General features: G+C 33.5%; 2 protein-coding genes and 1 pseudogene across 2 annotated transcripts; 1 reads left to right on the forward strand and 2 right to left on the reverse strand.

The window, feature by feature from the left end:
* Window positions 1-5424: 5424 nt before the first annotated feature.
* Window positions 5425-7966, forward strand: LOC130821227 (GATA transcription factor 1-like). Its single transcript, XM_057686905.1, has 2 exons — window positions 5425-5849; window positions 6782-7966. Exons 1-2 carry the CDS (start codon window positions 5718-5720, stop codon window positions 7427-7429), a joined length of 780 nt encoding a protein of 259 aa, XP_057542888.1. The 5' UTR covers window positions 5425-5717; the 3' UTR covers window positions 7430-7966.
* A 4837-nt stretch (window positions 7967-12803) lies between these two features.
* LOC130821203 (serine/threonine protein phosphatase 2A 57 kDa regulatory subunit B' theta isoform-like) lies at window positions 12804-16753 on the reverse strand (annotated as a pseudogene).
* An 893-nt stretch (window positions 16754-17646) lies between these two features.
* LOC130820706 (serine/threonine protein phosphatase 2A 57 kDa regulatory subunit B' theta isoform-like) lies at window positions 17647-25361 on the reverse strand. Its single transcript, XM_057686183.1, has 3 exons — window positions 25226-25361; window positions 23288-25055; window positions 17647-18792 (listed from the first exon to the last, which is right to left on the reverse strand). The coding sequence occupies exons 2-3, from the start codon at window positions 24488-24490 to the stop codon at window positions 18424-18426; spliced, it is 1572 nt and encodes a 523-aa protein (XP_057542166.1). The 5' UTR covers window positions 24491-25055; window positions 25226-25361; the 3' UTR covers window positions 17647-18423.
* Window positions 25362-25647: the final 286 nt, after the last annotated feature.

Genomic DNA, 25647 nt, shown 5'->3' on the forward strand with positions numbered 1-25647 from the left:
TTTCGTGTATGCTACAGTCTCTCATGCTTCTTACACTTGCATTTAGGTCTGAATATTTGCACTCTTAGCCTTTACATGTCAAAGATACACTATTTATAGTACGTTGTACTATTTGATTCCTTTACCATCATCAAACATGCTTAAGGTCTAGTAATCACTTTATTACTTATAACATTTAAGTCATAATTCTTCTATACTTTAATTGTCATCTAATTTATGACTAAATGATACAAAACTCAAATCACACTTCTTTCATAGTTTTTTGCCTTATGTAAGTGATCTTATGATGTTTAAGTTTCCTCCATGTTACAAGTTTGTAACATGCAAATAAGATAATACATTGCTTCCTCAAATTTTCAATACATCACATTATCCCAATGTCTTTTCTTGGGTAGGATCGGAGATTAAATCTTAGCACAAAAATAAGGTGGCATCGCATACACCAAATTGTAAATATTTTTAAATCTACCGAACTAATGCTTTATACGTCATGAAGGGGTCAAAAAAATCATTTATTAGGCCGATTTAGGTATCTCATGATTTTGGCCAACAAGCGTCTACATGTGAATGTGATTATAATGGCAACCTGAACTGCATTTTTCATTCTTGTTGTGTGCACTGCGAATGGCATTGTTCTGTGACTCAGTTGCCATCAAAAGCCAATTTTTCCCCTCAACATTTCTTGCCAATTCCCGTAATTTTGATCGACCTTTGTTGTTGGAAAATAACACATATTTGATTTCAACGTCGAAAAATTGGGGGAGGCTGCCTAATATATAAATTTGATGGGCTACTCCTATTACCAATTGATTTTAAGATGGAACCTCATTGAGTTGTGTGCAGTCAACTATCATGACAAATTTATCATTCAAAAATTCTTGTGAGAGACGGTCTTTTTGAGAGACCATTTCTAATTAGATATAGAGTAAGTTTTTCGGTAGACATTAAGAATATTACAAGTACTTGAGTACTTACTCGGTGGGCATTAAGTCTAGTAAGTAGGCATTAAAGATATTATTAGTAGGCATTAAGAAAATGGTAAGTAGGCTAGTAGGCTAAGTTTCTCCGTAGGCATTAAGAATATTGTAAGTAGCCATTTTAAGTGCTTTTTCGGTCAACATTAAGTATATTATAAGTAGGCATTAAGGATAATGTAAATAGGTATTAAGGATGCAGTAAATGAACATTAAGGTTAATAGGCTGGACATGAGAGACGTCACTCAAAGAGAAGGTCTATCAGGAGACAGGTTGTTTATCATTTTGGTGACCAATCTTTCTAGAGTAATATCATCGTTGTCTTTGATCATCAGTGATGTACCAAGGTAGGTTGCCAGTGGGGAATTCCTTGGCAATGATGGGACCATTCTAGGACGCAAGTCTACTGTTTGTGTTAATAAATACTCATGGGATTCTATTTGCTTGAATGATAGACTTATATATAAGTGACGTTACTGCCTCAACACGAGTTGGATTGTGTACGGCTTTCGAATCAGAGGCTATGCTGGCTTTGAGCTCGATACTACTGTGACAACATTAGCTCCATCAGTTCAAGCTCCTATATGACAAATCCATTGCTAGGTTGAAATATTGATGTTGTGTTGAACACAGGGAAGATAGCTAGACACCCTATGTTCCCGAGTTTTGGAAGCCCGGTCATTGAGGAAGCTTGATATGGTACACGCTTCTGCAATTTCGTGTGAAATGCATATACTATTGGAGATCGCTCCACAGTCGAAGTAGCTAATTTGGACAGCCAAAAACACTTGAATCCCTTGAGCAGGCTCTTCCATTGTAACTCATTTGGTAAGAGTGTGCTTAAATTTTGTAGTTTTGGTAATGTGAGGATATCGACCAAGTTGTTCTTGACTCAGGATTCTAAGCTAATAAGTTAAAGTTTCCGACAATGAGTTCTTCAGGTAAGAAGACAGGTTTACAGCTTCGTTAGGTACCGTTGGAGCTTTGTAAAACAAGAGTATCGGAACATAAATGCTAGGCAAGAATTGATTTAGACTCGACATTTTGTGTTATTTACAGTAAAATGGAGTTGGTGTAGAGGGTTTGATGGCCTCCTTGGAGATAATCTCTATTTCCGTATTTGGAGAGTATTGTTGAAGTTTTGGGTTTGGAAGCTAAATTACATGGTGTTGAGCATTGGAAATGACCCTAACTTTTATGTAAGGCCAGGTTGAATTTATGGAGACCTGGGGCCAAAATGATTTAGTTCTTTGGTTTCCGAAAGTTGTAAATTATATTTGCTACTAAGGGTTTATGGAAAACAACGTTTTGGTTATTACGAGCAAGGGTAAAGTTGCATAAATCTAACCTTTCAAATCCCCCTAAATAGGACAATAGGAGGCACTTAAAGGTGTCGAGGTAATGAAGTATTATTGATGAGTAGTTACTTGCATAACAGTTTTAGTCAACGTAATGAGAAACATTGAATCTTAGTAAAGTCAACTTGCTTTCTTCTTCTTATATGCAACTGGATTTTGTAGGTGTAAATAAGGTGAAACCATTAATCCAAAAAGTAAGGAGAGAATACAGAAAAGTGAGCAACGTCATATCATATTTCCTGTTGTAGATAGCCCTAAAATTAGTAGTTTTAAAGTCTTAACTGAAGTAGCTTTTAGTAATTTTTTCTTTAAAGTCATTTTCGCGAAATAATAACCTTAATCAACAAAATTAGAAGTAGATGGTTTAATTAACTACAAAATACTCAATTTCAGCATCGAGAACCCTTGTCTCAATGAGATGACTTCAAAACAAGTTTATATTCTCATAGTGAGACCATCTCATACAACAATATTAAATACTCTCATATTTTGTTGCTCGACTTAATTCTTATCCTAACTTTTGGTCAATAATGTCAAAATGAGATGATGATGTTGATTCTTTCAGTGGCAACCTTGTGAGATTCTCAACTTTCACTTGTATTACAGACATGTCGACCTGTCGTAAAATTAAAAGAAGTTGGAGAATATTTTATCATAAAACTTGTTAATTGTTGAATAAACCACCTTTGAACTGATTGCGTTTTGATCTAGCGAGCTAATTATTATTAGTAAATTACATCGAGTTCAATTAGATTTTTAAGCTGTGTAATAGGTTAAATTGTCAAAGTATAACCATTACTAGGTGGAAAATATAGAGGATCTTACATGTTCATTATTAACTTTATTCTTCTTTTAGTGAAGTTGACAATAGTAAATTAGCAAATTTTTCGTATTGTATTTATTTTATAAAAAGAAAATAATTTCTAATTTCATTTAAAGCATTTATTTCCAAAAAAAATCAATCATTTATTATTTAAAAAAATCAAACATAAATTTATTTTGAAAATATTATAGAAACTCTTGTAATTCAAGACGTTTGTTAGTATGAAATTATTTACAAATATAATTTCAAAAAATATCAATCACATGATATTGTTATCATATTATAGTTTTTTCAATAAAATTAAATAATCAATATAAGGAAAACAAAGCAATTTAAAAATAAAGTAATATTTTGTGAGCATATTACAGCCAAAGTAAATTTGTTAGGACTTTTTAGAATATGTCATTTATCACTTTTCAACAAATATAAAATTTAGTTCTCTTAATATTTTGGTTACGTTTATATTAAATAAATATCCAATGATTCCAACCTAATTCCATTCTCCATTCAAATGCGCTCCAATTTCAATTTGTGATTTTTATATCCTCCACTCACTTCTCTAAAGTCTAATATGTGAGAGATGTTTACTTAAAAGGATACGACGCAATTCAAAATTTGATTTTTTTTAAGTGGGCAACCATCTAAATATTCGCTTTTGTCTCTATAAAATTACACATTATATATTTATGTTTTTGCATTTACTTTGAATCATTGAATATTTGATAAAAAAAAATTTTTATTTTTAATTTGGTACATTGGGTTAAAAAACAAACAAAAATTATAGGTAAATGACTTTTAATCCAGTTGGTGAAAACATGACTTTTAAATTAAAGGGGTTGTTTGGCAAACGTCTTCTAGCTTGCTTGACCGGTTAAAATCATTGGTTATTTAAAGGTTTCTAAGTTAGTTAGATAATTTATTTGTTTATAAAGATGTTTGGTTGAAATTAAAAATTAATTGTTGGTTGTTTATTAAGAGAAGTGTTACAACAAGTCAAAAGTCATTGAGAAAAGCTAACAAAGCTAACATTTTCATTTTAGCTTAAAAGTTAGATTTTCAGTTAGCTAAAAAGTCAACTATCAAACACATTTTATTAAATTTTGATCAACCAAAAACTCAAAGGCAAAAGTCAAACCAAAAGTCATTTACCAAATAAACCTAAAATGAAAAGCTCGCACTAAATAACTTTTTTATTAGCTTTTGACTTATTGAATCTTTCTCTAACAAGCAGTTAATAGTCGATACTTAGATGTATACATCACCCCTAAACAAGTAGCATATCCAACTAGGTAGCTTAAATTAAAAAAATATATATTCAGCTGGTCAAACAAGTCAACTAAAAACCAAACAACAACAATCATTTGCCATACATCATCATTGCCTTTTTGACAATGGTCACACTCCATTTATTTTAATATTATCCACAGACTTATCTTGACTACTTATTTTTCTTCAGCAATCTATATTTTTTATTCGATTAATTAAAAGTTAAAAGTAATATAATAAGAGTAAATCTTGTATGAATTTAGTTCACACTGAATTTGGTGTGCATCATTCTTGATATTCCTCAGTATAATTAAAAATCGCTTATTATATTTTTTAAATGGAAACATACACAATATTCTTATGTAGACTAAAAATCTGTTTGGCAAATGACTTTTAGTGAGAGTTGTTATCCTGTTTGACCAACAAAAACTTTTACATATTACAAATAAAAGAGTACAAGCTCATAAGAATAGATCAATGTAAGACCAGTTTAATCACATAGTAAAAATAAGTAATTATTAAAACTAAGTTTTGAATTTGTAAAAATTAATTTTAATCAGTGAAAATCAATTACAATTAATAGAAGACTGTTGTAATTTGTAAAAATCAAGTGCAATCAAAAAAATCAATTTTAAATTATAACTAAAAATTAGTGACAATCAGTAAAAATCAATATCAATTAGTTAAAAAATCTGTTTTAAGTAGTAAAAAACAATTTTAATTAATTTCAATCAGTAAATATTAGTTGAACTAAAGAGGGCCTATCATATATGTATTATTAACCGGTGCGAAGAGAAAATCCCTAGAAATAAAAAACACAAATTCTTGTATGAGATGATCTCACTATAAGACGTGCATCATCTTTGGATTAAATGGCCTAATAATAAAAATTTTAATATAATAAATCTTTTATATGGATTGGTCTCACAGTGAGACAGTCTCATATAAGAGGCAGAGGCTTAAAAAAAAAAAAGGCAGTGATAAAAAAGGAACCCTAGTGAAGGATGAAAGTAGGTAAAGCAGTCACCATGGTTCTTAATTTCTTAAATTGTTTGTATTATTAAGCGGCTAGAAATGGCAACAAATAAGACAATTAATGTCGAGAGTATCACCAAAAATTAGTTAAAAAATCATAAAGATAAAAAGAAAAATAACATCCCTTCATTCCTATCTCCATTTGGGCATTTCCCACCCAAAAACCCTCCGTCTCTTCCAAACTTCAACATACATAAACTCCTTTCTTTCTCTCTCCTCTTTCCTCCATTCCCCTTCCAGTTTTTTTCGTCGCACCATTAATGGAGTCCCTCAACACAGCTGCTTTAATGGAGGATTTCCTCGATTTCTCCGAAGAAGACGACGATGAAACTCCTCAAACTTCTACCAATCATCACCGCACCTTCTCCCTCCTCCGCTCCCACTCTTTTCCGGTATACTCTCCTCTTTCTCTCTCTCTCTCTCTATCATTTCAGTAGGTTAGGTTTTGTTAACTCGGACGAGTTGTGCGTTGACTCACTGAGTCATTTCTTTAATTGCTACCTCGTTCCCTATGTTATGTTTTTTCCTTATATTTCTTTTCTTTTTCAAATTTTTTTTTTGTAAATGTATTAAATTATATTTTTAAAAATATTTTATCGATTCAAGGACATCGAATGATTTTATTTTCTAAGTAATTTATATTATTAATAATAATTCATCAATATAAATACTCTACATAAATTTGTTTTTAAGTGAAAACAAATCGTGCAAATTCAGAGTAAAATGTATTATTGGGATGGAGCCATGGAGGTAGTATTTCTATAGTATTTTCTTGATTTATTATTATTATTATTATTAAGGGCCAAGGGTGGGGCCACATTTTCGTTGTCACATGACAGGCGTGCACCAATTAATGTTGAGCAATTTTCCAGTGCGGTGGTCCCCACCTTTTTTAATTATAGACGCGCCCTACCTTAACGACCCCATCTAGTCTAGTCATGCACGTGATTTCACGTGTCATATGTCTCACTCTCTCTAATAATGTTTATTTTACATTAATTAATTTATTATAATAATTAATTTTAAAGTTATAGATCCAGCCCGACCCGAAAACCCAACCCAACAACCTAACCCATTTTGCTTTATTTGAAAGTTGCATTATTTGGTTGGGTATCATTATCATCTTTACTCTATTACATAAAAAAAAACTTTACTCTTTAGAGTTTAGTATAAGCATTTCATTTTCAATTTTAGAGTTCATTTCTTTCAAAAATTAATTAATCTCTCAGGGAAATTTTAAGTTAGTGTTTGAATTTGGAGTTATTATCGAAGAGGGAAAGGAATGGATTTTTTGATGTTGAAAACTTTTGGGTTTCTTCAACAGGAATTTGTGGAGGAAGAAGAATTGGAGTGGATATCAAACAAGGATACATTTCCAATGGTGGAATCATTAGTCGACTTTATGCCAAGTACTATTACCGACAATTATAATGGTATTAGTATTAGTAATAGTACTAATAGTAATAGTACTAGTCATTTGAGCCCGATTTCCGTGCTCGAAAACTGCAGTGGTGGGTTTAATGGAAATGTTAGCCATGGGAGGAGCTTCAACAATGGAAATATGATGATGATTAATTTCCCATGTAATTTTAAAGTTCCGGGCAAAGCAAGGTCGAAACATGGAAGGAAAAGAAGGGATATGTTAGGACCACAGTTTCAGCACTGGCCGGTTCATGATAAGGTTGTTAAAAAACCCGGAGCTGCGAAATTCAGCTCTGTTATTGGACGCAAGTGCTTGCATTGTGGGGCGGAGAAGACCCCACAATGGCGAGCTGGCCCTAAAGGGCCTAAGACACTCTGCAATGCGTGTGGGGTGCGGTACAAATCAGGCCGTTTATGTGAGGAGTACCGCCCTGCTAGCAGCCCAACATTCTCCCCAGAGATTCATTCGAATTCCCACCGGAAGATTGTTGAGATGTGGAAGAAGAAGACGAACAATGGCTCTAGGCTAAACCCAGCCAATGCTGGTTAGAGTTCCTAGTTTAGTTTCATGATCACTGGTTGCTTTGCATTTTTCGGTTCTGTATTCGGGTTTTTTAGCACAGAGTAGAAAAAAGAGTTAGATTAAGAAGGCCTTTGCTATGTAATGAGATTTAGATGGCTGATTTGATCATATAATTTGTTTCTTTCATTGGAAGGAAGAACTAGAAATCAAATGAGTTTGATAGGCCAAATTCTTAGATTCAATCAGGAAATATTTGGCATTAGAATTAGAATGAATAGAAATTGTTTTTAGTTTATGGTCTAATCATTCTTTTTTTCTTCTACTTAACAACATTCCTTTGTTCCATCCATTTCGCAGTTTGTTATTGACATTAATTCCCTAATCTTGGTTGTTTAGTAGGAATTGTTGAATGTAATATAGTTTAGTTACATGTTATGCAGCTCAGAAAATGTAACGATTTTCTTCCTTGGCATTGTAAAGTTGAGTTATACAGTTTTGATTCCCAGTGATGCTATGTACTATGTATCCTTCTGGTGTTGGCATGTGAAATTTTGGACTTGGAGATTTTTTCTAGTGCTTTTCAATTATTCATTAGCTGCCACGTCTTTTCATTTTATTTGCAAGGATTGTTTGGTTGGTGATGATTTTCTTTTGAAAAAATGTGGTTGAGTGATGGACTAGCTTTTATGTTCACATGCATTGTTTGGTCGGGTATAGCTTTCTAGGTACCTTTTAATTGTTTCATTATCCTTCTAAACTCCTATCTAGTTTATCTCGCTTATAAATTATAAATTAGAATATCTAAAGGTTACACTTAGAGAGACTTTCAACTTGAGAAAACTCCTATAAAAGTCAAAATTTAAATCAATTGAAATCTCTAGACGAAATTAAATGGAACACATAAATTTGAAATGATTCAAAATTAAAAGTGAGGATCATAATAAAAAAAACTGTGTCAAACTCTTATTGAGAGGGACAAAAAGTACTATTTTACCAAAGTTAATAAAACTACTCTCTACCCTTTTGATTTGCTGTTTGACAATAATCATATTTTCCTTTTTATACTCACGTTTAAAAATTTATATTCTTTCTTCATTTTAATTGCTCATTTTTATTTTTTACTTGTTTTTTATCTTATTTTTCAACTCAATTTTCCTTTTCGTTTTTATATATTTTATACTAAATCTAAAATAAGGACATAGAAAGTAGTTTTGTAGGTGTTTTTACAAGTCCATTATAGACTACTAGACCCATGCTCCTTGGTATAAATTCTTTGAAAACTTGGGTAAATTGAATTGAATAATTGAAAGGCGTAGATAGGGGCAAGTAAATTTAACCTTTTTCTATTAGTAATATAAATTTGTCAATATTTTTATTCTGTTCTGATTGTACTTTCTATTTTATGTTCTTATTATTTAATATAATTCTTATTTATATATATTTTTTTATTTTCTTTCACGTTTAATTATATAATTATGTATTATTGCTATTTTACCGGGACAAAGAGAGTATTGCGGTGGGTCTAAGAAATTTGAAAATTAAGTGGTTGCCGTCTATCATGCTACTTACTACTACTTGCTAGTTTGAAAAAGACAGATAAAAATCAACAAATTGATGAGTGGGAGTGGGGGATGTTCGTTTACAAACACTAATTTATTTGATTTCTAAAATAATAGTCTAGTGGATATCACATTCCTTTACATAATTTTAAATCTAGTGGCTTCAAAATTGAAAATTTTATTAAAGTGCTTGCAATTCACCCCTTTTTTCCACTATAATTAGCTTTGTCATTTATATATGAAAAAGCGTTAAAAAGTACCTAATAAAATTTTTCTTTTTAAAAAAATACCTAATAAATTTTTTCTTTCCAAAACATACCTAATAAAAAATTTTCTTTTCAAAAGAGTACCAAGTAGCGGCTGGATTTAAGTTTTCCGTTATCTTTTTTGCCCATCTATGAAAAGAATACCTAATAAAATTTTTCTTTTCAAAAGAGTTCATAATAAAGTCTTCTTGTAATGGCCAAGCCCTTCACAGTTCCCACACTTGCTTTACTTGAAGTCTCTTTCAACAAAATTCTTATTCTTCTTCTTTCCATCTTTATCCTCATCAAACTTGGGCTTTCACTTGTTTTTTTTAGGTCTTCCTGGCATATTACTAAAAGGTGGAGGAAGAGGCTTATCCAATTGAGAAGTTGGTCAATGTCTGTGACCAGGCATTCCATGAAATATTGGAGTATATGTAACACCCCGGCCACTCGGACCGCTGATGACTACTCTTGGAGACTTTAGATTAGCCTCACAAACTAACACAAGTCTTTCCAGCGCACTTTGGCCTCACTCGTGCGCACCCGGGAAAACTTCCCAGGAGGTCACCCATCCTATGATTGCTCTCCACCAAGCACGCTTAACTGTGGAGTTCTTAGCAAATGGGCTCCCTAGAAAAGAAGATGCACCTTGTTTATATGAGTAGTCTATCAATCCTTTTTAAAGCTAAATCTGGGGTATTACACTCACCCCCACTTAAGAATACAACGTCCTCGTTGGACCGTAATTTCAGGATCTTTCCCCCCGCTAGGTGCACTGAACACTATCAGCCACAGTCGCAGGGTTGCTCTGATACCATTTTGTAACATCCCGGCCCCTCGGACCGCTGGTGACTACTCTTGGAGACTTTAGATTAGCCTCACAAACCAACACAAGTCTTTCCAGCGCACTTTGGCCTCACTCGTGCGCACCCGGGAAAACTTCCCAGCAGGTCACCCATCCTAAGATTGCTCTCCACCAAGCACGCTTAACTGTGGAGTTCTTAACAAATAGGCTCCCTAGAAAAGAAGATGCACCTTATTTATATGAGTAGTCTATCAATCATTTTTAAAGCTAAATCTGGGGTATTACAGTATAGGTTTTTACATGTTGGTAAGAACGTTTTAAGAGTTATATATGATGTTGTGTTTATATTGGATAATTATATTGTGTTCTTGGTACTTTTTTGAAAAGAAAAAATTTTATTAGTACTCTTTTGAAAAGAAAAATTTTATTAGGTACTTTTTAAATATGGACAAAAAAGATAACAGAAAACTTAACCCCAGCTGTTACTTGGTACTCTTTTGAAAAGAAAATTTTTTATTAGGTATGTTTTGGAAAAAAAAATTTTATTAGGCACTTTTTGATATTTTCCCTTTATATATTTACTCAACATTCACCTTTAATTATCTATACTTCAATTTATTTTTATTTTTGGCTTTGATTATAACTTTTATTCTCGTCACAAACTATTCCCTAACATTATCTCATCTATGTATTTTTTTCATTGGCTTATTTTTTTATCTTATCTTATATTCCAAATTAATCCATTACACTTTTATTCTAATTACTGAAATGAGTAGTTCTTAACATTCTTCCACTATTTAAATCACCTTAATTAATCTAAATTAATCTTATTGATTTTTATTTACAACATCTTTAATTTTATGATCTATTCCTCAATTAATTTATTTAAATATTTAAATACTTTTATAGTCATTAACCACTATAAATTTTCCACTAACATTTTTTTTATATTTTTTAATGCTTATGGTCTTCAAATTTTTCCTAATAAACATATATATCTCACTAGTACTCATACACACGAGATTTCTCAATATACTTTTTTTTTTTTGAATTTCTAAGAATATTCATTATAAAACAGAGAAAGTTTCATTTAGCAAAGTCTTGTTTGTCTTGAACATACTTGTTTCATTTTACTCAATTTGCAGTTCCAAATATTATTCACAAATAGTTTTATGAGACGGTTTTACTTTGAGAAGCGCCCCATACATAATTTAATAGTCCAATTAATACAAATTATACGAATATAAACTTTTAATATGAGATTGAGCATTGAATTTTTGAAAAAGCTGAGCGAAAAAAAAACTGAATTGAATAACCGAAAATCAAACTATTTCAAAAACTGAGCGTGAAACTCCCAGACCTAAGGTTTGGGGCTGTTCGCAGTTACTAACTGCGAACAGGTCAAAAAAGCAAAATAGCTGTTCGCAGTTAGTAACTGCGAACAGCAAAAAGACAAAATAGCTATTTTGTCTTTTTTGACCTGTTCGCAGTTACTAACTGCGAACAGTCCCAAACCTTACGTCTGGGAGTTTCACGCTCAGTTTTTGAATTAGTTTGATTTTTCGTTTATTCAATTCATTTTTTTTTTTTTTGCTCAGCTTTTTCAAAAATTCATTGAGCATTACCATCAAGGTGCAACTCATCCATAAAGTAAAAAGTTGCATAATTATGTAGCTTTATAGAATAAAAATAAAATTGAGGGTGTCATATGTCTTTCATCTTAAAGTTCACATGACTAGAATCTTAAAGTATTTCATAATGTGATCCTGGTTGAACAACTATAATGCCATAACTACAACTGGTCATTCTGCAATTTAGCTCTCAATCAACCTTGAATCGACGTAAAAATCAAGCCGGTTTAAGGTTATGTGGTATTGATGTTGAACTCGATCAATCCTAAACCAAGCTCAATTCTAACTCAAACCATGCACTAAACAATCCCGCATCAGTTTATCGCTATGCTCTGTGTTTCCAATTACCAAAATAAATAATGTGTAAGTCTTAAACTTTCTAATTCAAACTTTCTCATACTCACCCTTCGCGGCTGCATATAACGGTTTCTATTATTACTACAACATAGACGATCGAACAAAATAGGGCCTAAAGACTGCAAAACCCGACCAAATGACTTTCCACCAGCGTGGCGCCTACAAACTTGATATTGATTTGTGCTTCAACAGAACCAAAAGCATTGTTTTCTGACTGGTGCTCGGACGACAGAAGCCAAATTAAAAAAAACGGGCTAGGGGCGGAGGATGGTAATGTAACATATCAACTGTTCTCAGTTCTAAGAGGCAGCATATACCACTATACTACACTTCACGCCTACACACCAATTAGGTCATTTGGCTCAATCGTTCCTTAGTCCATGCTATTGAACACTGATTTGTGCTTCTTTACTAATCTCAACAAGTTCACGGGTCAATGACAACATTTCATTACCTTAATTCCATTAAATGGCTCCCACCTAGACAGGTTGAAGAATGTCGGATGTACGCAACTTCATCCTTGTTAGTTATAACAAAGAGATTAATTTCAATTGACCCTTGATAGCGAACATCATCAGCAACTTCATGTAAATAAGAAGCGCACCTTATTCAATGAGCCATTGCACATAATCGTAAGGATCCCGGTCTCCACAAAACGAGAGAGCAGTTAAACTTGATCCTAAAATATCCGAAGTTTTAGACTGAACATCAAACATCCTAACTAATAGCAATACACAACATGTTTCAGTAGAGTAATGACTGAAAAATAAAAATTTTACACAATTAACTAATGAGAGTAGATGGTGAGAGCAATATAATTCTTATAAAAAAGTCAAATAAAATCCCCATGAATAATACATTTTGCAAGTTCTAAAACTTACACATGATTTAAAAGCCGAAAATCAAACCAATGATGGGATCATTCTAAGAATAGTCAAGAAGATACACATATGTATACTGCATAAATTAGGAGGTAAAGTAAACTCAATTAGCAGTTTAGCACATAATAATTAAAGATAATGCAACCCCCACAGAGCAAATACCTTAGAATCTGAATTCTTAAGCTCATATGCGTATAACACGGTAACGACCGGTCAATAGGACCATCAGAAAAGCTCGTCGATATTTCTCCATTATACTTCTGCGTATAGCCTCATCGAGCACGGAATATGGGGAATTCTTCCCCCACAATCACACTAGAAAAATTGGAAGGAGGGAATTGGCATTGATCTAGCATTTTTATGACAGGAAATAACCATATAAAGCAAGATCCTCATCATGAATAAGTGACCCACAAGCCAATATGTCTTAAATTCTAGCTTTCAACTGTTTGAGCCAGTGACACATGATTCGCTGATCTCCTCTCGAGTCACGAATCGAAAAAAGCGAATTATGTTTGGGTTTGGGGTATTCTTGGGCAAATTTGAGCAAATCACGACTTCAAGAAGCGAATCATGTTACATTGGTTTGAGTAGCTATGGTTTGAGGAGCTAAAGGCATTTCAGTAGTTTTAGATTCGCTTATAATGATCTGTTCTAACCGTCTCCATAAGGCTTCTTGATTTTCTTTTCGTTCTTTCTCTTTAACTTCATCTACCATGAACTTTTGCACACACTCTTCAAATAGATCAGGATCTGCATCAGAAAAAATCTTCCTCACATTCTGAGTCATTGTTTGAACAGCTTGATTCCAGTGGGTCCGACAAACTTTTTCCAGTGCAGGGAAGATGATTGGAAGTATAATTTTCCGATTCTGCTTAATCAAACTTTCAACATGATCACTACTCCATAGGTACAAAGCTCGCTCTGCCACCTATCAAAATAAACACAAATTTGATCTAGATGTGAGAAGGAGATTGTATGCAATCTAACTCTACTACATAGAATGCATCAAGTAGAAATTTACACGCTAAATATCCAGCAATGGGCACCAGATCAATGCTACACCAAACAGGATATGATACAAAACAGGGTATAAGAATGCGACCTGGAACGACATTCGATTTGGAATGGTGAACGGGAACGAGAACAAGGAACGCGACCTAAATTGATTCGGAAACGATTGGGTACTAAATAAATTATGCATAAAAAGTATATTCGAAAACAAAATTAAATTGAAATGATCTTTTGCTTCAAGAAATTGTTTTTAAGTTGAAAATTTTTAGTTTTCTTTAATTTGTAAATGAATGCGGAAATACCCTATAAAAGGTCTACTACACTGGGATGTTACCTGGAGTGATTTAGATCGCGTTTCGTGGTGATTGGAGACAAACGTTCACGAATCGCGGAACGTGGCTACATTCCACGTTCCATGCAAGTTGCAACTATGTGCGGAACGCTACTGACTAAGTACATGGAACAGCGACAACGTATACGAAGTGTTGTTTTAGAAAAATGTATAAGTATTTCAATCACCCAAAAATCTTAAATATAATATCACCTTCAAGCCTTAAACTTCAGTTGGTGTTGTGGAATGCAAATAGTTAGTTGTTTAGGGACGAAGTTTTCAAAACAAGGAAGGGCGGATAGGTTCTAGTTCCGAGTTTCTATGATCAAATATTAAACCAAAAATGGACGAGCAGCAATAGGAAAAATATTGAGAACTAGAAATGACCTGAAAGTGGGAGCTGCTCAGGCAATGAGCAATACACTGAAACAAAGACACTGTACAACGGTGGAATTCAGGCATCTGGGTTCCTTCCAAAACCTCCTCCAGCACATTGAGAAACATAACTTCCTTTGAACTGCTGGTAATCGGCTAGTACATTAATAAACCCCTAATTACAGTATCCGCAAGCTTGGTGTCTTTCTCCACAAACTGAATGATGCAATAAGATAACTGTTGGTGGTACATCGGCAAGCACTTTGGTTTGTAGAGCGGAATAAGGACACGAACAAGAAACGACTTATGCTCATCCTTTAAGGTAAAGCAAACCCATTAATGATACTACCCAAAACTTCTAAAAGCTCGGCAACCCCATTAAACTTCTGGGTCTCGAAAATAAAACGATAAAAAGTGTTGTTTATTGATTTCCTAATAAACGGACGATGCACCACAACCTTTCCGTAGATACGATGAAGAATTGCTTTCAAATACTCCCTCCCTCTCGGATCCTCAGAATCAAACAAATCTAACAATTTGAGAATAAAACCATGATCAATGTACCTTTTGGCCAGCTTTGCATCTGTCTGGGGTGATGCTACAAACCTTAAGAACAGTTCATAAACAATTTGCAAGTGAGGCCATGCAGGATCCATTGAAGGCTCCTCCTCTTCCAAATCATAACCCTCTAAAGCCAAATACACCATCTTAACGAGTTCTTGCATTGCATTTTTCGTAAATTTTCCATTAACCGAGCTAACATAATCTACAAGCTCGAGTAATGTCTGTCTTTTAATCTCCTTTTCTTTCGGGTTCTTTGTGGGATCAGTGAAATCAAAAGCATGACAACACAAGTGAATTTTTTTTATGAATAACAGTTCTGCTTCTCAGAGGTTGGAAAATCCCTAAAATTAGGCAATACCTCAAACTGACTCAAAATCAAGTCCTGCATAAAGTTAATCCCATGACCCAAATCTGAATGTAAAGTTGGATTTACACTTAGGTTTGGCACATCTTTCCCATTTCCTGATTCATAGCCAGCATAATCACTAGTCCTAGTGCTACCTAAAACATTTGAAGATAACCCATCGCAGGCGTCAGCCGATTTAGATGGCTTCTTTGGAAGCTTGCCTAATATCTGCTTTATCATATCTTTGCAGATATATATGAACTATAAGAATGTTCCTCTTATCCTAAAGGGTTCCCCAAGAAAATCTTACACAATTCAATCAAATAAGAAAATCCAAACTCCAGAATTGCTCATCTGTACAGAATTTGAAAGCTTCCCCTTGGACTGATGAACAAAAACACAACTCTTTCAAAGACCTTTTCATATAAAAATTAGATTCCACCAAAAAAGAAAGAACCCAGAAAATATCAATATTACAGGAATGTTAATCATAAATATAACACAAAACCCATCAATATAAACATCATTCAAATACCTAGAATTAAAACCCATTTCCCTATGACATCATATGCAATCTTCAATCAATTCTAATTGGCATTTTTTTCTTCTCAATTTTCACATAATTGATGATGAATGAGTATTAATTATACAATCTTTTTGAACTCTAAATGAAGCCCCAGATAAAATATAAATGCACCTTCCAATAAAGTAGGAAAAATCAAATCTCTTGATCAACAGAATCCCCACAAACCGCTAAAAATTGTCATTCCACAAAAAATAATCAAATGCAAAATTACATTTAAAATATTTACCTTGTTACACAGTCTGGTGGTGAAGTAAAATATAAGATCTGGGTATGATCTGAAAATTAAAGTTAACATCTCTGTCAGGTTATTTTGGAAAAAGAATAATCCCACAAAAATATAAATTGAGGAAGAAGAACAAAACAATTGAAATTTAGAGAAAGACAAGAAATGGGAATTTTGAAGCAACTTACTGAAACACTAAAACTAAGATGATCCAACAGATTAAACGCAGGGTAATTTTATTTAAAATTTTGTCGAAATTGGGATTTTCCTAAAATAAAAAGAGGAAGACAGTATGGATTATATGTACAAATACATTACTCTAATCCAAAGTTCCAACTTCCAACTTCCAACTTCCAACTTCCAAATATTTCAAAAAGATTCCAACTTCCGAATATTTCAAAAAGATTCCAACTTCCAAATGCCCATTTTTATTTCTTTTTCTCCCTCACCAATAGAAAAAAAATGACACATGAGATATCATATATTGAAATTTCATTAATTTGATTTCAATTTTTTTACTACATAGTTGAGTGTAAGCCACAATCAAACTCAATGTATTATTTAAATGAAGTGATATATAATTTAATTGAGAAAAAACTTAATTATCTAATTCAAATTTTAAACTCAACTTTGGTAATTTGTTCAATTAATTAAGATTGGAGAAAGCATTAATATCACATTTTTACTTTTATTCCCAATAAGACATCTATGTATAAAATAGATTTGGTGAATAATGATTTTCATAAGTGGGTTGAATCAAATTTCTATCATAATTATAAAAGAGAAATGTCAACTTATTCTCAAAACTGAATTACTTTTGAGGTCAAACCAACAGTTATAAAGTAATTGACACTTAAAAATTCATTTTTCTTGAATTTACTGTTTTTGATATTTATACGAACTCGTCTTATGATGAGACGGTCTTTTACAAGACTTGCCTATTACTAATTTATATCTCTTTGTCCTTTCTAAATTATACAAATAAAAGTATGAATTGTAACTAATTTAAAAGAACGAAAAGATTGATTTGCCTATTACTAATTATCATACGCAAAGAACTTGTACAAATTATCCAAAATCTAAAGTTTTTATAGGTTCACAACAATGATAAACTACTCTTGAAGTCTTTTTGACAAATGAATAGTGCCTCTATCTCTATGAGAAAACACCACATAACTCACAAATGTGAGCTCTCTATGAAAAAGTACCATATAATTCACAAATATAAGAATTTTTTAAATTATATGATACAAACTCAGAGAAAATATATACTAAAATAGTTGGCTATCCTAGAAGATATAGGTCCATACAAATAATAGGGTTAATCCACTTTTAGGCTAGCGTACTCCAATGCTCATTAGTCATTAGTATATATGATGAAAAGAAAAAGAAAAGAAGTACAATTACACTATAATTATAAGTGTTCAAAACAAATATAATGATCCGATATGTACCCTTACATTCTAATTGAACCCAATTTTACCCAACTTCAAAATACATTTACAATTATTTAAAAATAAACATAGACAGAATACCCAATTATAAACCAATCGAAACACTTAACCTGATATCGACCTGAATGAACTATACAACATTCTCCACCTTAATAGTCTCTTTTGGAAAATCAATTGTTGAGAAATGTTTGGTTGCATTTAAAATTCTCCAACCACACAAACAAAACACAACTCTGAAAGCAGGCATAATAATTATATAAAGCCAAACAAGGAATAATATCACAACTGTACTGTACAATCTTCAACTGCTGCCAAATTCCACAAAATTCTAATCTTATGCCATTCCCTTCCTCTGTTCAATTAGTATCTACCCATACTTTTTTAGTCCTAAGTAAATCTAACTGTAGAGTTTCAGAAACCATAACATAAGAGCTACAAACATTGGCTAAACTCGAATTTTCTTTCCCTTTCCTCTTGAGTCTCGACTTTTCGCCACAAATAAACGAGGGTACTAAAAAAATAAATCAATGAACATCGGCACTCTAACCCCCCGGATTCTATTATATTTCATCAGTTGATTCAGTTGGCGTCGGAAAAAATTGAGACCACTTATGCAAACTTTAAAAAAGGACTCGTTTTTGCGTGGATCAAATACTGGAACCAGAAGTCGTACGAGTAGGTAAGATGAGGGGGATCAGGACTGGTTCGGTACTTTTTGCTTTTTCGGCAGCAATTTCTTCTAACCTTTTCCATGTTGCTTCACGTTTAGCGTTCATTTCTGCTTCCTTTGATTCGTTTTCCTGAAACTTTTTCAAACACTCCTCAAAGAGATCGGGATCGAGGTCTGAGAAAATTTTTCGAACGTTGAGGGTTAAGCTATGAACGGCCTGATTCCAGTGATTTCGCGTATTCTTCTCCAGCGCAGGGAAGACGATGGGTAAGATAACTTTGCAGTTTTGTTTGATCAGGTTCTCAATGTGATCGTTGTTCCACAGGAAAAGTGCCCGTTCTGCAACCTGGAGAGAAATACAGAAAAGAAAGGGATATCAAAGGTAATACGACTCTGCAAAACCGATTACAATTAAACAAAACGTATTCAGTGAACAGCTCCAACTCTCTGGGACATGACATCGAAAATACTGTAGTACAAGAAAAAATTACGGGAACAAAAGATCTATCCAAGAAAAAGCAGAACGTGAATCCAACAATTTTCATTATGTTAAGTATGCCAGGAATTAGATCAATGAATTTCAAACCAGAATTCCCGCAATGAAGCACACTGCTTTGCCTCTAGTGAGCTGAAGCCTCAATAAACTAGTTTTCATAGACACGGAAATTTGACTATTTATACAACTCGAACTTTAACAACTACATTCCATTACTCCAATGCAATTGAGTGGCTCCTGCGTAGAATGGGATTTAGGAGGGTCGGATGTACGTAACCTTATCCTTATTCATGATAAAACTAACAACGAGATTAATTTCTGATTGACCCTTATTAGCAAACATCATGTGCAACTTCACATAAATAAGAAGTGCAAATGATTTTGTGAACCATTTTACTTTAGTCCATTACAATTTCAAAGACTGAAACTAAAGAAGTATAGATTTTTTAACAACTAATCCACAAAAATCAGAGCCCCTTTCTGCTTACGGGAGCAGTGATGCATCATGCAGCTTCCAAAACTTATTGATGCTCAGAAGTCAGGATGAATTTGCAGACTGGGTTAGAGGGATAATTACTCATTCTGAACATAGATTCTAAATTCTACTCAGCACACCTGTGCCTTTAAATGGGATGGGCTCTCACCATGGGGTTTGAGGGGTCGAATGTACGCAACATTTCCCCTTGTTTAGAGATAAAAAAAAAGGTTGTTTTTAGTTTGCCTTGTACGAAACATCATCTGTAACTTCACATATATAAGAATTGCACATGATTTAAAGAATATTTCAAAATCTATTCTCCATAAAGTAGCCAAGAAAATAGAGTAAGACATGGTCAAACATGCCCGATAACTAAAATATGAGTGATTAGCTAAATGTTGCACTCCATCAAGCAACATGCACATCATTTAATATCGGTCCCAAGAGGCAAAGCAACAAGGGAAAAAATGGTCAAAATGACCGTAGTATTGTTCACAAAGCACCTATGAGTTCCACCCCCCAAAAAAAAGCGAAAAAAGAAAGACCAAAGAACAATAAAAGGAATCTCCATTAAATAATTTAGTCAAAGAAGACTTTTCAAGCCCGTTCCGCAAAACCAGATTTCTTTTCCAAAATGCACTGTTGAATGAATCAATCAGGCAATACTGCATCAAAAACCTCACCACCCAAAACCACCACAGCTCCACCCTAGAGGAGCTGACATAATGCAATATAGTGCCAAATAAGGATACCGGAGCTTCCAAAAGAGAAAAAAACCAGAATAGGCTTCAAAAAAAAAATGAACCCAAGACCCATTTTATATATGACAAGAACTAAAACAATCTAAAAACTGACGCCATCACTGCAATCAACATTCTCAAAACAAAGCTTCAGTTGGCCTAGTGATACAAAGATTGGTTATAGTATCAAACTGCGCTCAAAATATTTGAATTTCCATGTTTATCATTAGCAAAAATTAGTACAAGTATCTCAATGTACATTGATATTATCATTTCCAATTGATGTTCACACTTTTTGCTTTAATTTGTTTCCAATTTCAGTTGATGTTTACACATTCACTATATTCCTATTTGTCCAACATAGTACACACAACTGTCCACACCTTTTTGTCTCCTTATTTTTCACTTTTCCTTTTTTTTCTCCATAAAAGTGCTGCAAACATTAATTGGAAACAGGGTGCAACAGGCTTTACGCTGTCCTAATAATTAGGATGAAAAATCATAAATTAAGCCCATGGGTGTATTATAAAGTTTACAGGTTGATGGCGATATCCATGTGTACAGTAGGTCCATGAACACAAGAAAAATAGCAAACTCTAAGATATAATCATTATTCATGATTTTATCCACAAAGCTCAAAGGAAGAATTGGTCAGCCTGAGAAACTAGCTTTGGTTAATACAACACAACGATGACGAAGCTTTAGTCCCATAATATGGGATCTACTACATAAACGAAAATGAACCAATGTGGGAGATCGACGGTAATAAAGGTTACACTTTATCAAGTTGCACCTAATATTAATCTACAAATAAGAAAATCAATTTGGTTGATCATCCACGTATGTTCTCTTCCTAGATTCATTTCTATCTATTTTGCGAATCAAACTTTGTGTCATTCTTCACTCCCATTGACAAAGTCATCTTCGGTCGAACTCTTCATTTTCCAACCTCCTCAAAGCCCCAATCTCCCACTTTTTTAATTGTTGCATTTTATGGCCATTTTTACACATGACTAAATCAAGGCAAAAGAAATAATTTCAATTTGTCGTCAATATTTGGGACTCTAAGACCCTTTATTATGTCTCTATCGTTGATACTCTCTCAGCCTCTTTGAGATTGACACGTGTGGATTGAGGAAAGATATTAATTTTTAGTTGGGGAATAAGACAAAAAAACAAATGGATGGAAAAAATATACGGATGAGATGGAGAGAGAATGAGTTTGTGAATGAAATTAAAGAAGAGAAGGTAAGACTACAATCCAAAAAGGAAATGTTACAAAGTTAAATGGACGGACTAAAATGGAAAGTCTACTAAATTAGAGGGACAAAGGAAGTATAACATAACAGCCAGAAGAAAATATTCCTTAAAGCTCCTATGAGAACTATGTTTATCTTCAAAATTCTATTATTCTCTTTACAGGTATGTCACCTAATTGTCAAGTAAGTAGCAAACTATAGCACTCTAGTTCAGCCTCTATGTGATCCTTCTTCAAGAAATTAACAGAGCACAAGCTAAACCAAATAATAATCTTAAAAAGAAACTCCACACCGGAAAGAATATTAAGAACCAATGACAATATGAAGATATAACTTACCAACCCTTCTCGAGTTTTAAGTATAATAAAACGATGGTTAGGGAAAACAAACAATTCTCTTCTCCAGTATATAAACAGTAGAAAAAGTGTCGCTCAGCAGAGTGAAGCACCATTTAGCATTAGTCGGGAAGTCAAATCAATTCTTTCACAAAAGATAATATTGAAATTTGAGCAAGAAAGATCCCGACATCGACTCTAAGAAGAGATATCATACATTGAGATGCCATCAACAAAAGTGAACGACTAGGAAACTAATTGAATCACGACTCTTTTCGTGAAGTACATCTCAAAATGGTTCTAGAAATCAAAGATGTACTACTACAATTTATCTTTAGAAAAGAAAACCAAAAACTGCAAAACTTCAAGACAATACAAATGAATCTAAAATAATTTGAAAACGAAAGGCATCTCCATTCCCCAATGACGCCAAAGAGAATGACCAGTGCACTCTAACTGAGAACTCCCTGAAAGACATACACCTCCCTCCACAAAAGCCCAAAAATTAAAATAAAAAAACTTCAATCAACTCAAAACCGTAAAATAAATTGAATCCATAAACATTTCCACTATGCATAACAATCATCAATCACAAATGTGGGCAATGCCTACTTATCCAAAGACTCTTTCTTTTGACTTAGCAAGATACAATTTCTCCTGGCAGGTAGTAGCAAAGTCGGATCATTAGGATAATTAATAAGAAGCAAAACAAAATGTTTGCACTATTCTGTAATCATGCAAACAGACTAATGTACTATTTGGAAGATATTAGGTTTGAGAAATGGAAGCCGATAGGTTTAGTGCACAAACAAGGTCGCATCACCCTATCTCTTAAAGAATTATGAACTTACTGACAACTGCAAAACCATCCGCATTTACCGCAAAATCTGTTTTGTGGATGTTACGGAAACCGTTTATTTCAATCATTGATACCCCCGATGCCTCTACAAGAGGGAAAGAATGTAAGATGCAATCTTTTTCAATCAACCGTCACTGCAACTGTTACCAATCAAGGGCACATCTATGTACCAATCTTTTTCGGCTACCAATCATTGCTAATGAGCAGTGCCAATCATTGCCAATCAATTGATTGAATCAACTGTAACCGCGACCGTTAACAATCATTGGAATTGCTCAAGCTCTAGCCTGATTTTGCACTATCAAAAGAGGGTAAGATGCAATTCTCGAAAATCCAAATCAAGTTCCAATAAAATCAATGACACCCCCAATGCATCTATAAGAGGCTCACACTATAGGTACTGCAGGGAGTGTAGTTATATTTATGGAGTTATCTTCAATCCAATAATAACAAAAACTACTGGTTTCAAAAACATCTTGACCAAAAAGGCACACATACACTATAAGACCAAAACAAATAAGATTTGGCAATTTAAAAGAAAAATCATTGGAACAACTCCCTAAGTACTTCATGACACAACAAAGCAAATAGAGAAAGAGAGGGTGCAAAAGTTCACATTCAGCTAAACAGCTAGAGAATTCGAAAAAGACCCAACAGAAAACCAGACTTCATACCTGAAAATGTGAACTGTTCAAGCAACGGGCAATTTGAGTGAACAAGGGCACTAAACATCGCTGGAATTCGGGCATTTGTGTGGCTTCTAAAACTTCTTCCAATTCACTCAAAAACATCACTTCCTTAGAACTATTGGTGATAGGCCAATATTTCAATAGCCCTCTAATTACAGAATCAGCAAGCTTGCAATCTTTCTCAACAAATTGTGTGATGCAGTAAGATAATTGTTGGTGATACATAGGCAAGCACCTCGGTTTATGCAAAGGTATGAGTGCCCTAACAAGAAAGAGCTTATGCTCCTCTTTTAATGGCAGAGCAAATCCATTAATGATGCTCCCAAGTATCTCCAAAAGTTCAGCAATCCCATTATGTTTCTCCGTCTCGAAAATAAACTGATAAAATATGTTGTTAATTGCCTTTCTAATGTAGGGGCGATGCACCATAAATTTCCCATATATCCGATGTAGAATCGTTTTCAGATATTCTCTTTCACGAGGATCTTCAGAATCAAAAAGATCTAACAACTTCAACACAAAGGAATGATCAATATACCGCTTGGCTAATTTAGCATCAGTCTCAGGAGATGCCACAAATCTCAACAAGAACTCATACACTATTTGCAAATGAGGCCATGATGCATCCATTAAAGGCTCTTCCTCTTCGACATCAAAGGCCTCTATAACTTTGTTTTCTCTAGGCTGAGCGGCAAGAGACCTAAACAAGTTTACAGAGACCATTTTTATAACTTCCTGCATTACATTTTCCGAAAACTTCACATTCGCTGAAGAAATATAATCTACAAGTTCCAACAATGTTTGTCTCTTTATCTCTTTCTCTCTCAAATTCTTCGTTGGATCGTGGAAATCAAATAGAACACAGCACATATGAATCTTTCTCATAAACAAGCTCTGCTTCTCCGAGCTCGGAACATCCCTAAAACTCGGCAGTGCTTCATAAGATGTTAAGGTAACACCATTCACCATTGATTCCACAGTTCTAGGAACTTTCTTTCCTTGATTTTGCCCCACATTTGAAGCACCATTAGCACCTAGATTATGCTGGTTACTAGTCTTATTAGACCCTAAATCACTCTTTCTGACACTGCTGGACGCATTCAAACCACCAGAAACACTTTTATGCTCTCGAGTCTCCGATGATTTCGACGATTTCCTTGGAATCTTACTGAGTATTTGTTTAAACATTGCTAACCAAAACGCAAAATATAGCAACCAATTGAAAGCTTTTGAATCACAGGAAATTAAACTCCCAAAACTATCAAATTCACCAAAGAGTTGTCACAAACAGTTAGCATATACTACTTTATCATTCAAAAATATAAGCTTGGTAACCAAAGTAGACTTAATCAAACAAACCCTTATATATCTTTCACAACCAAATCAAAAAACCATCTTGACTAAAACTTAAACCCACAAAATTTAACCAACCCAGATACTAATTCAAGCTCAAAAGGCACTCAATAGCATACCAAATCACTTCTTTAGCAAAATAATTACACCAAACAAAAAGGGGACAAAAATTAACCCTCTTTATACCATGAAAGAGAAACTAACCTCAACAATTTTGCACCAAAACCCACTTTAGAGAATCCAAAATCACCAAAACCCTAGTGTCTCGTCTATTGAAGAACTTGCTTTTCTTGATGCTTCCCAGTAAAAATTATACCCTTAAGAAATTCTTTTACTTTTCTTTTTTCTGGGTTTCCATCAGAACTAAAGAACAGCAAAAGATTCAATCTTTTGGGGGGACCTAAGTCAAAAACAAAAGAGAAAAATATAAATTAGACGTGTAAATCCACTCTGAATAAGGGGTGGGAAAATGACATTGCTTATATTTTTGTTTATAAAATCCAAAAAAATAAATTAATTAAAGCTTCTTTTTATTAAAATTTAAATGTAAGAAGGATGAATTTCTCATACCCAAATTACTTATTTTGCGGTTTGTACTAGTATGATCCAAAAGTATAAAAAAAAACCAAAAGTATCAAAAAATAAAATAAAAGAAAGGAAAAGGAAAAGAAAAACAAATTCCGAAAAACAAAATGACCCAATTGGCACATGCTTGTGTGTATATATGTTGTGAGAGTTCCAATAAAGAAGAATTGTTAATAAAATAAATAATAATTGAAAAAAAGGTACCCACAAAAGAAAAGAAAAACCCAATTCAATTATCAAATCAAAATACTTACAATCTACGAGAAAGAGAGAATATTAAAAAATAAAGCCACCAAATTAAGAGGCTTGATTTTGGTAGTATATTTTCTACATCTACAAGACTACAACTCTATCTGGATGAATCAATGTCCCAAGTTGTTTGTTAATTTATTAAACTTTTTTATTAA

Source organism: Amaranthus tricolor, chromosome 8 (genome assembly GCF_026212465.1).
Source record: "Amaranthus tricolor cultivar Red isolate AtriRed21 chromosome 8, ASM2621246v1, whole genome shotgun sequence".
NCBI classification, from domain to species: Eukaryota; Viridiplantae; Streptophyta; class Magnoliopsida; order Caryophyllales; family Amaranthaceae; genus Amaranthus; species Amaranthus tricolor.